This window comes from Cygnus olor, chromosome 3 (genome assembly GCF_009769625.2).
Source record: "Cygnus olor isolate bCygOlo1 chromosome 3, bCygOlo1.pri.v2, whole genome shotgun sequence".
In the NCBI taxonomy this organism is placed as follows: Eukaryota; Metazoa; Chordata; class Aves; order Anseriformes; family Anatidae; genus Cygnus; species Cygnus olor.
The window spans coordinates 81081699-81094997 of record NC_049171.1 but is presented as its reverse complement, the minus strand read 5'-3'; the positions used below and the strand labels follow the sequence as shown (position 1 = coordinate 81094997).

General features: G+C 37.2%; 1 protein-coding gene across 1 annotated transcript in view; it reads right to left on the bottom strand.

Moving 5' to 3' along the window:
• Positions 1 to 13299, bottom strand: part of RYR2 (ryanodine receptor 2) — a 416366-nt gene that overhangs the window by 309517 nt on the left and 93550 nt on the right. The window contains exon 2 of the mRNA XM_040551914.1: positions 611 to 730. Within this exon, the coding sequence (XP_040407848.1) occupies positions 611 to 730 (120 nt within the window). The remainder of the gene's footprint in view (positions 1 to 610; positions 731 to 13299) is intronic.

The window sequence follows — 13299 nt, the reverse complement described above, 5'->3', positions numbered from 1 at the left end:
ATATGTGATTGTGAAACATAGCTCCTTGCTCAAAACAAATAGTGAAGTTATTTTTTCAAACTACTGCATCTATTGCATATACAGCAGAGTTAGTAGGATTAGAAAATCTACTGATTAGATGAACTGACTTTGCTACTTGCATCATTACCGTGCTAGGTTAAGGCATTAGAAGGACTTAAAGTAATAATCATGCCAATGTAAATGGCACAGAATAAAAATTTACCACATGTAAAATAAACACTCTCTTTCCTGTGGCTTAAAAACCAGATTAATCGAACAAGTCTTTGCATTGCAGTACACAAAAGTTGCAGTGCAGCTTACTGCCACAGAGTTCTGACAACCACAATAACAAGCACATTACTGAGATGGACTTATGCAGCTAGTTAAGTTTTAAAGGCAGCCCAAAACAGAAAGCACTGCACTAGAGTCTGGGCAAAGGGCCATGACAAAAGGACAATTACATTTAGAAGGGGAATTAAGTATTTGTCATACAACTGACAGATTTATTTTGTCCATTCTCCTAGACAGATATGTGTATATTACATCAAAGCAGGGAATATTGTAACTATATCCTTGCTTCAAACAGGACATTTTAAATAGTCAGTGGTACCTTAGAATTTGATGTGGATTCCAAAAAGCAAAGCCTGTTGCCAAATCCTTCTGCAGCAAGACACAGTTTCTGTTGCTCCTTGTGAACTGTTGCAGTGCACTGCAGAACCACTTCATCATCCTACCAAAAAAAAAAAAAACAAAAAAAAAACAGAACAGTGGTTATGCTTCTGGCTCAAGATTTAGGGAAGCATCTACAAAGTCATTGCTAAAATCAGAAACAGTTATCCAGGAACACAAGCAGAACTGAATCTTAGCATAACTTTTGTTCTCTGAATTAAGAAAGTGAGCAAATCAATGAAAATAATTATAATTCCAACATATACGCTCCTCCTGTTTCTTTGTAACGAAAATCAGTATGCATGAGATACAGATGTTATGGGACTAAATCCTTGCAGTAACATAATCAAAGGCAGATGTTGTAAAAAATAAATAAATAAATAAATGAAAGAACAGATGCAGATATCTATTTAAATCCCAGTTCTACAAAGTAACATACAACGTGGAGAATCCCTTGGAAGAAACATGTTTTTTTAAAGCACAAAATGATTATTTCGTAACCTTAATTACACTTGATTTAAAAAAAAAAAAAAAAAAAAGTAAAAAATAACAGCATTAGATTGCAGCTACACAAACACTGTCTTCCACTTTCTATCCCTTTTTCCTAAACAATCCCACTGGCAGAAGGGAATTCCCAGTAACCATGTCACCATCAAACATTGTGTTGGCATTGTTTAAAAACGGGTCACTGGAGAAGATTCCAGCATTGTACCGTCATAGACAGAGGCAGACAACAGAGCAAGACTACTTTAAACTAAGTTTCTACCAATTTAATTATGTTCTACCACTGCACACTGATTTTAGAGGAAGTCTGAAAAAGAATTCTACATATCCCATCTACACAAATCACTCTGTGTCGACAGCTTCAAAAATATGTTAGTTTTGGGTAAAGTCCCTGACATACTTAATTTTAGTTAATCATCTAATGCACCATATCCTTCTCTGCTCAAGATAACTGCAAACCAATTATGCACTACCACCAAGCACACATATATTATGTAGATGCTGATTGCTGGAGGATTAAGAAAAAGAATATAGCAGCTGCTAGATTTCCCGAGACACAAACTTTCTCAATTCATTTTGCAAACATTTTCTCTTATTTTGCTGTACTGCAGAGTACATGGCTTATTTTGTTAAATAAATAGCTCACAAATGAAGACTGATTTCTTACAAAATGCTTACTGATTAATCGAAACCAATAGTCTTGTGGAACTTTTCATTCTCGGCAAGGCGGGGTTGATGAAATTGGCACAGAAGGGGTAAGAAAGGTGTGATGCCACTGTCAGATTACGTTAAGGGTGATTACAAGAGAATGGCATATTTACTCAGCTCTAAGTTACTCTGCATTTCAGTGCACATCATTAAAGAAGAATTCAATATAAATTCTTAGAGAAGAATACAATATAAACTCTGCCTTGGATTTAGTCTTCCAACGTTTACTGACTCCATGTTCAGAGAATTCCTATATACACCCAATTTAATCATGTTGCAGAATTATATTAAGATATATAATTCCATTCTGTTTCTTTAGAGAAAGAACTAAGTGGGTAAGCATCTGAGCAATGTCTTTCTAAACTTGTTTTCAAAACAGCAAACCTTACGTAACTCCAGTATAAGAAGAGCTAAAAATGCGCAATTTCCTCATTTGAAGTCACAGCCTCCAAAGAGACTTTCACTGAAGGTCACTTTGCTCTCACATGAAGAAAGCTACACCATGCCTCATATTAAACATGTACTAAAGAAAAATATTTTTCAAATACTCTTAAACCTTTAATTACAAAATATCTCAAACTGCTCTATTTCCTCCTCTTAACTCCTGAGCATTTTCACGTCCACGTTATGCAGATGAATTTTAGATCATCATATTTTTTTCTGTCAGTCACTGTCAGATGTAAACTGATTAAAGTAATTTATGTCTCAAAGGGCTATAACTGCAGCCTTCAAAAGGTAAGACTATATGTTATTATGTAAGCAGATACAGTCCTGTCTACCTCTTTCCTACCTCTCCTCATCCGACTCTGAAAATGCAGGGGTCAAGGCAACACAAAGGTGCTGACAGGAATAGCGTTGTCTTTTAAATGCCTCTGTCAAATGTTGAGCTACTTAACATCACAGAGCTGAAACAAAGCGATTCCAAGAAGCCAACTCCAAGCACAGATGTTTGTGGCCAAAATATAATCACTTGTAGTAACTTTTGACCCACTTGGAAACTGAACTTCTAAACAAACCATGTTTTAAGACATGAAATTCTTAAGAAATTCTTTTCTACCAACCCTCAATATTAGATGCATAGCCAAAACAAGAAAATCAGTTACTGGTCTTTGTAATTGGTCAACATAACAATAATCTTAACAAGCAATGGTGTGTGCCTGCCATACTCTATGAAATTATGTTAACACCTATTCAATCTAAGTAAAATATGATTAAAAACAGTATCTGTACCCTGCCATAACTGACAAAGTTGTATTCAATTTCCACTTCATATTCAAAACAAACATAACAGATTATATGGAATGTAATATAGACTTACAAAAACTCCAGCAGAGTTTGGAAGAAAAAGCAATAGCACAGACCTAAAATCCCTGCAGACATTTGCAGGGACTGCCAGATAGCTCTGTTACTCTCCTTTTGCTGAATAATCATCACTTTGACACATACCTGCCAGTTTCCTCCATGAAAATTGGAAAATTTGTTATTATTTCCATCCCAATTCACTATCACCATAGCAGCCTTCATGACTAAGCTCAAAGATGCTGCTTTGTCTTTTTTTTCTTTCCAGTTTTCAGATACAGAAAAGTACTGAGATTAAGGGAAATTAGGTGCCAGTAACAAAAAATTCTGTGCACAAAGTGGTGCTGCAGTTTATTATCAAATGTGCAAGACATTCACTGTAACAGCAGCTGAGCCCAGCATCAGATATATCTGCACTTACTGCAAGTAAGAGTAAATCCATGTTGAAAAACTGCCCATTTAGTGTAGACGTTAGTGGATGGCTCGTCCATCCGCCCTCATTCATTCTCCAGGTCATGGTCTGAACTTCCTCGTAACACTCTAGGGAATCGGGCAGTAAGGGTCATCTCTGCTCCACAAGCAGCAGGAGAGGAGCAAAGATGATGCTGCCTACCCACAAGAACAGAACGAGCTAAAGGGAGAGCAGAATCCTTTATTAGACTTCTAACCTGATGATCTGAGTCAGAAAGCTCCTAAGTTTTCTTCTCCCAAGCACCATCTCCTCCCTCCCAAGCATCACCTTGGAGTAATCCATTAATCCCAATAAACCCTGCAGTGTCAGCCAGCACACCAATTCATGGTTTTATAGATATCATATCTTCCAGCAAAAAGATATTTTGCTTTGTATTATGTCAGATATCTGCATTGACTCAAACAGCTTCAGCTTTCCATAATCACACAACTGCATTTATCATTTTGATACTTAGGGAAGCATTTAAAAAAAATAGGTAGATGTTATCTATTTTACAAAGCCCTATTTATTTTTTAAACATCCAATTTTGAAAAGCAAAGACAGTTACTGAACAAACAACAGCTCCTAGCAGATTCCAAATTATATCTATTCATTATGGGCTACATAATTATTTTCATGAAATCTATATACTTACACAAACTAAACAAGTAATGAAATGATTTAGCAAAGAAACCAGTAAAAAAAAATAATAATAACAATGAAAAATTACCAGCATCACAGCATTTTCTACAGGTAAAAATGTGCCGCCCTAAAACCGAACAAGCAGCAACCTGCTGCTGGCAAAGTGCCTGCTCAGAACTGCATTCCAGAAGACCAAACTACTGAGCGAAGAGCATGGGGTTGCTGTCAACGTACAATATTAAAATAGCAAGTTCTCAAACCTCCTTAATAACACTTACTTTCATTTCCAGTGGTTATTCGACTTGTCTGTAAAATCCATTAAAATATCCTAAGATTACATGAAATGTTTACTACTCAGTCAAGAAAAAGGTTAGTTTCTTGTGACACAGAGCAGGCCCTTGTATTTATAATCAGTATGTTTTGACTAGGTATATCTTTCCAGGATTGGCAAATTCAAGTTACGACTGAACAAAGAAATACGTATTCTTTGTAATATACAGTGTGACTCTTTGCCCCGTGAATGCCTGAAAATTTACACCTCCTGTGTAAAGTCAGTTTTGACTAATCCTTAACCTTTTCAATATGTCAGTTCTATTAAAGGACCAAAACTGGCTGACTGGATTGTCACAGGAAGGCATCATCTACAGCACTACAGCTTCTAGCTATACAGACATAGGTGTGGTTTTGATGGTGGAATTTTTGCACTTTAAGCATTTTTTTCAGAACCTGCTAAGGATGGGGGGGGGGGGGGGGGTTGTTTGTTTGTTTTTCCCTTCTTCACATTCTAGTACCTTAAACTTTCAATAATTATGCATATTTTTTGAACTTCTGAAATCTGTGCTTCAGCTCACTATGTCATGACCTTGACATTTACATTTTGCTTCCACTTCAGGATAAAAATAGGCAACCGTTTTCAGTTATTTTACATGATTTTTTATATTTTGTAGTTTACTCCCTCACAGACATGAACTATTACTAACTTAAATAATTTGTTGTACTCTTCATAATCTGTCCCATTACACATAATTACCTCACAAAGACGTAACACTGACCATGTGTTTCTACTGCTCTGTGTGAGTATACCAACTCTGAAATAGCGTACAGACCACTGAGTGTCACATTTGCAAAATTATGCATTCAGGGGTTAAAAATGGTAAGTTATGCTAGTACATTCAAACTTTCTTCTACTGCTGTTTTATATGACAAATACTGCAGTTAGTGGCATATTTCCATCGACTTACATATGTTATAAACCAGGATTTCAGCACAGACTTTACTAGTTCAGTCTTTAATAGCTTCCTCAACCTCCACATATGCACTGTTCTGCTTCACCGCATTCCATTTACTGTTCAGCTGTGCAATGAGCATAGGTGCCACATATCCATTTAAAAATAGGTTACAAACAGAAATTAAGCCTGTACAAACTGATTGCTGCCTAAGAAAGCTGTAGAATATTTCTTGATTTACAAACTTTACTTCAGCCTTGTTGGGATAAGCACTTGATTAAAGAGTAGAGTAAAAGTTTGTAAGGCCTATAGGCCATCAAGTACACAATTACTTCCACAATTACTGGCAACAATATGCCAATGGGATCCACTAATTCATCCTCTAAAATGACCCTTGTGATTTGTCCTACAGAAAAAAATAAATTGTTTAATGCTAGGCATCTGAATAAAACACACCAACCAGGCAACTTTCAGTGCTTATGGGAGCTCTAATCCTAATTGCCTAAGAGCCTCATTCTCCGTGTGCTTTGGAAGAAGGTAGAAAGCAACAACGCAGAAGTAACGCATTAAGATGGAGCTTTTCCTTCTTCAAATCCCTGCTGACAACAAAGAGAAGCCTGGATGAATAGGATTCATTAAATACTATGTACATAATGTGCAAGAACCATGTTCAATAATGATTAAATATCTTGTCAACAATCCCATGGGAAATACCAACAAAACAAATACTCAAAGCCTAATGCTACTTACTTTAACTACTAATTCTATTCTTGACCGACCAACCAGTGTCATCAAACAGCTACCAAGCTCTACTTTGAAACACCATCCAACCAGGGAGGCTACCCTAGAACTCCTGAGGACTGAATGCAAAGGAAGCCTATGACAGAGGCAAGAAATGGGCCCAAAATTTGATTACTATATCAGACCTTAAATCACAACTCTATGACCTTCTTGGCAGCAGATGACCAAGTGTTGCAATAGTTAATAGTAAAAACAATAATAGTAACCTCCTCAGCCATCAGGAATTAGTGCTCACACTCTGTAAGGGAGCACAACCCTTAGGAACTGAAAACAACCTCAGCAGAGTGCTCACCCCTCAGGTAAAGATGCAGGATAAAAAGCAGTGATAAGACAACGTTGCTGTAGAGAAGAATCTGGTGGTTATGGTGAAGTGAACACCAAGCATCAGTCAACAACACCAGACAGCTGTATAGAAACCAAAATCTCATTTAATCAGAAGAGGGCAAGTGAATACAATAGTAGTGATCCTCTGATTCTTTGACTTCACACTCAAGAGTGGTAAGGCTTCAGCTGAAGCAAATAGGTCATTTTGACCCTTTGTTTCAAAAACAGGTAGGAAGAAGTTTTCTGCAGACAGCAAAGCATTTTCACTGACCAGTTTAGAAACTTCATTACAAAACTTTTAGAATGGCTCAAGAGGATCTAGGCATAGCTAAACTTGCCTTAGGATGAGAGAGAAGAACAGATTTTGCAGTCACGTGATGCTAATTAATCTGGACACATTTTATGGTACATATTTTAGTTTTATCCTATAGGAGGAGTAATTTCATAAGAATTCAACATTATTCCAAAGGAAGTATCCTTTGGGACAGAAAACGCCATGCAAAATAGATGGAGTTCTAGAGGACCAGACCAGCTGGCAGCTCTTGCTACAGTACTGGGAAGTGGGTTGCTAGCAAAACCATCGCTTTATTTCCTTCTCCTTCCCTGAAAAGCTCTTACTTAGTCATCAAAATAATTTTGCCAAATTACAGCAAAGTCATGCTGATCTGCAGTACTAAAGACATGTGGCAGTTTAAAAAAATATTTGAAAATCTTGAGTCACGTAGATTCATATTCAGCACTTGTCAGAAAAAAAAAGTTTTCACTATAGAACAACGATACAAAGGGCCTGTCAGAAAGAAATCTGTATCTACAAGGAAAAAAAAAAAACAACTGTGATGTGCACCATTTAAATTGAGTGATACTGTATGGCAGAGCAGAACTTTTCCAGGACTTGCACATCAACACTGAGCAGAGAAACTCAGGCACTGTACTCAGCCCAGCCCTTGGCTTCCACAAGTACCAGAGAGCAATGAAACACTCCATCACAAGGCAAAGGTCCAGATCTGAATGAGTGGCTCCAGCACACTCAGGTACCAAGAGCACCTGCTATGCTCTGCAAACTACTTTGTCAAGAAAGAAAAAAAAAAAATGAGTTTGATTTGAGCACTGCAAAGATAAGCTAGGTGTCTGTACCCTTCAGCTGTGCCTGCTAAACACCTGCTCAAATGCTCAACCCACCAGTGGTGTCACATGTGCACACAACACTGAAACAATTTATTGTCTGCATGCAACGTCAGAGCTTCCTCTTCTGGCTCTTGTTTCCACCAAATAGACATCAAATGGTGCCACAACTGGTTTCATCCTTGTGCGCACATGTGCTAGTGTGTTGGCTTTGGATTGAGTTCTACTAAAAATATGTCTGTAAATGAACATATTTCCAGTTGAGATGACTCATTTTATTATTTCTCACTGATTAGCTCTGTGGTCCTACAATCCCAAAAAATGCCAAGTTTAGCTGTCAGTGCCTAATAATAATTTTATCTGTCTGTAACCATAGTTAACAGTGGATAACTTTGCATCTGACACAGTTGACAGAAGGGGGGGGTTGGGAGGGGGGGGTGGAAAACATCTGCAATAAAGTATGCTTATCAAATTAAACAGAACAGCTGGTGGGCTGATGTCAGCTTCTTAAAAGATCCAGTGTGTCAAATTTTTCTCTGATGCAATTCCACTTATTTTAGGAATTTGGTAAGAATGCTATTATGTTACACCCTCACTCACTTGTTCCAAGCTACATCTATTCTGCAATCAAAGGCATAATTACAGCACAGGACGTATCTATGCTATGTATGATCCCACTGGTGTGAATAACAGTAAAGACAGAGGTGAGAGCATGCTAGAAAAGGTGTCCACAAGATTCTTCAGGCAAACACAAGAACGTTATATCTATGACGTGAGCCAGGCACTTATCAAGCCAACTATAAACAAATGCCAAGTTATCTCATAACCCCATGGTGCTCAGTCCAAGCTAACAAATACAGACTCATGATAAGTATCTAAAACTGCTACAACAACTGAAGGTTTTCAGTTTTACAATATTTTTCTGAGAAATAATTCACTCATCTCAGATATAAAACAGTGGCACGTGTTAAAACAAACAGTTTGTTCAAGGTCCCACAATACTTAGACTCAAACTGAAAATACTCTTTTTGGTGTGTTCCTCCTGTCCCACTCACAGGCTCCCCAGAGCAAGAAGGCTTTGACAACACAGTTCTCTCACAGATGAGACCCTCTTGTGCACGCTGTGAATGCCTCCCCTCTGCATCATCGCTTTCATGCAATACAGGAGAAAAATTCGTCAGCCCTCCGTCTTCTATCTTGTGAGCAGATTCAGGAGGCTAAGTCAGTAATACAACCATCTGCTTGAGTTTGCAAATTCAATCCTAGATCACTTTCTCTTCCCTTAATCCTTTTTCAGCACTATTTCTTGAATCATTTCACTTCAGTGCTCTGCCTGCCACACTGATATTTCGCAGCTGCCCAATCAATCATACAAATTTTCCTCTAATCCCCAACCAAAAAGATTCACCAGCCACCGTGTTGTTTTTGTCTTTCTGGAACAAGGTTAAAGATTTATTCTAATCTCCATCCTCTTCTAATGCTCTGCCAATATATTTTATTCTAAAGCTGCTCTAACTTATGAGATTCACCCTTTCACTTCACACATTTCCCATGCAACGATTTCTTGTCACTATGAGAAGTCTACCACCTTCCTGAATTCTTGCTTCTTAGACTATTTAATTCCATTTTGAAAATTTTTCTCAGACTGCTGTTCACAACTTCTTTTCTGAGCATTTGTGATTTATGATTTATTCTTTCCTGCAGACCATTAATGAAAGTTTTAAGATCTGATATGGTATCCTCCCATGAACGACCCCAGAAGGGGTGTTACCAACTTTGAATCTCTACTCAGTTTAAAATATCATAAAAGGGCCATCAAATTGTACCTGCTTTCTTCACTTCACCTCACTGTTCCAGCTTTGAAATGATGATCTGAAACTGCATCATATTATAAAATCCCAAGCAATCACAACTCTGAAAAGACAGTTCGTAGACACTTTTACTACTAAGTGTAAAAGAGTTTTTGAACCTCCCATTAAAGAGACTGGCTATCCCTCCATGAAACGACCAATATGCAATCTACCCCACCATTGGTGAGTTGCTGGTCTTCCACATTCACCTCTCCTTAACCTGCCCTGACATACGTATTTCTCAAAACATCAATAATGTACAAAATAAAGACTACAGCAGCCTTAAAACGCTGAATCGCAAACTTTGTTTCAAAACCACTACAAGCCAAAGGACCTACACATCAGAAAATTATCATATTCTATAGTGACATTGCAGCTGAGGGGAAGAACACAAAATTGAGAGAAATGGCAGATGGATTTTTTTCCTAGATCTCCACTAAGCTTTTACACATTACTCAAGATACCTGTTACTCACATTACCCATTACCCTGTGCTCAAGTGCCTTTTCCATACCTTTTTGGCTTGATTTGTTTAGACTACAAATTCTCCCTGGCAAGACTATTTTGATTTTACTTTCTAAATGAGTCATATCATTAATAATTTCAAGACTGCATACACACTTTAAAAGGAAAGGAATAAAAGCTTATACATAGCATAGAACTCTTTTTTATATCAAGAGTGTCTTTAAGCAGCAACTACAGACCATCTCAGGAGAATTTTCCAGTGATCAAGTCCCACAGATTCCAAAGAAGGTATATCTCCATTTTGGCTCAAAAAAAAAAAAAAAAGCCTCCGTGAGCACAATGCTAGGAAAAAAAAAAAAACACACACACACCACCAACAGCTGGAAGTCTGCTTGGTGGCTTCACCTGAAGGATCTTGGGAATCTTGGGAATGGGCAGCAATGTATGGGTCTCGTAGTGGGGTCAATAGGCCGCTGGTGGCCCATAGTTGATACGTCTTCCCTGTGCTTAGCAGAAATGTCATCAGGTTCATTTACCTCATAACATTTTAAAAAGATCACACCTAGAGGGTGTAAAGTGGCAGAAGTGTTTTCCAAATGGAGCAGATGCATCCAAGCAAGGTGCTACAATCCCAAAATACTTTGTCAGGTGTCAAGCGTTCTAGCTGGCTCCTGAGCATGAGGTTACTGAAACTGAAGAGTTATTCTTGGCAACTCCTAAAAAGCTGTTGAATAGGGGATTGCAGAGGGCTGGATCTACAGCAGCCTGAAATGTAAGCACATCTCCAAATAAACATCAGTATACTGAGTATCAGAACACCTGAACAGGTCTTATCCTGACTGAATTATTTTCTCCCCAAATAGATCATATGAAACACTGAATTTTGTATCTTACACTGTTGCTGCCTGCAGGGTCTGCCAACATTCAAATTTCTGCTGCAGAGTTTAGATCCAGGCCATCAAGCAGACACATATCCATGGCTTATGGTGAGCAGGTAATATCCTTCTGTACTTTACCAAGTGCTGCAGCTGGCTACCACTCACTCAGTGCTTGACAATATCAAAAAATGCCTCATCCTGAATAAAGATACTATGAAAATGTGTAGCAACTGCAGCAGTTGTTGCCTTGTCATTCCCTTTGTAGTCTTTCATAGACTGAAAAATAACATTAATATAAAAAGACGAAAATGTACAGCACAGTAGCAATATGGGTTGGTCTAACGATTTCTGCATAGCAAAGCACAGCACACTGCAGCAGAAGATTTGGTTACTAAAGAATCTGTGCAGATGTTAACAGAATAGTAAGTAGATCCTGATGAACTCTTTGCTAAGCCTGTCTTTTGAAATAGAAATATCTTGTTTACAAAAATTTTTTTCTTTACCCCAGCTTGAAGGGTACTCTTTATTTTTAATAATTTCTCTCAAGTCTTGCTGCAGAGTTGAACAGTCAGGGAAAAGCCAAGATTCAACGAGCACACTTCATATTGCAGCAAGAAAACCAAGAAAAAAAAATCAGGAAATATTCAGATAGAGAGAAAAATGGCTTTCTGTGACCAGGTTCTCACACCAGCAGGTAATTCCTCACAGATTTTAATCAGGTGCAATGACAGAAGGCTGCAGTGAACTGAGAGTCCCAAAAATACACTACTAAGCAAGTGCAAAAATATCCTTCTAGCTTATATACGTCACAACACAACATTCAGCCTCATTTTTATTTCCTGTTTCTTACCCAGAATTCACCAGCTATCAAAAATGCACACAATGGGAAACTATCACCACAAATATTGAAACAGCAGGAATGTCTTTCAACTGCTTTTTTTTCCATCAGCATTTTTTTTAGGTTATGCACAAGCACAAACTCAAACATTATAAACCACAAATTCATAATAGTATACTCTTTTGTTCATCTATCTATATATTTTAGATGACACAGAATAAAGGTATGATTCACTTTTCTCTCAACTAAGAAAAAGGTCAAAACCAAATATCAACAAAATCTTGCCATGCTTATATATACAGTGGAATTCTTCTTTCTGTATTGCATTAAAAAAAAAAAAAAAGTACATTTTCTCCAGCAAACAACAAATGTTGAATGTAAGCTAATCACAGATGAAAATACAAATTCTCAAATATTGATTTCATGATCATATGTTAATCTCATTTTCCCCACTCTTATTTACAAGAAATTTTGTCATTGCTTCCATTGTACTTTGAGAGTACTGAGACACTAAAGAGTATCACGTTATCATACAAGCTGCATTTTAAGATTTTCATAAACAACCAACTAGAAGGTCTGCCAGAAATCTATCTTAATTGCTACAGATCGAAATTAAAATTATTATTCCCAATATGAAGCTATACCTACAGCCTATTTTTCACAGGCTGCTACTTATCAAGTGCCACTCCTACTAGAAGTTATTTCATTGTTAATTATTTCATCATTATTTCATTATTTTCATTGTAAATTGAAGAAGTCTGAGAAAAATAAAATAACATTTTAACATGGGTTCAGAATAATAGTTTCAACCTATACCATATTATTTTGCTAGTTTTATGCATATGTTCCATAACTGAAGAGCTGTATTTTAATAAATACCTTTTAAATTTAATAATATGTCTGAATCATGGCACTTGATTAAATTAGCATGCTTAATTTTTACATAGAATATCAGTCTGTATTACCATTTTTCATTCCTTCATGCATGTCAACTGATGGCCAACATCTGCTGTTAGACTAACACAGGTTGATTTATAGTCTACAAAAAGCCTTCACACTTGCTTCAAACATACAACAGGCACATAACTTCAGTTTGGATCATGATAATACTTTAACACTTGCCTTCTAAATTCACTAATTCTAGTGTTAAACAAATTTTAAGTACAGAAGCATAGATAGGCAGATAACCACCTACATATTCTAAAGAGGCTAAGAAACACAAACTCTTACTTGGATTTATGGCTGTACTGAGTCCCTTTGGCTCACTAAGTTCCTGTACACCATTTACATTCAGATTCATCACACCAAACTTAAGACATTTAAAAGTCAATCATGTGAGTATATTTAGACACCTTCTAACTCATTTAGCTATTTATTCACATCTACTCAGTCTAAACTCCTGTTGCAGCCAATGGTGGGAGACTAATTTTCCAGAAAGTGAGGCACCATTTTGTGAAATCAGTATTTTGGACAGACATTACGAACTGCCCTCTGTAGGTATTTCTTCCTTTCCTTGTGCTCCA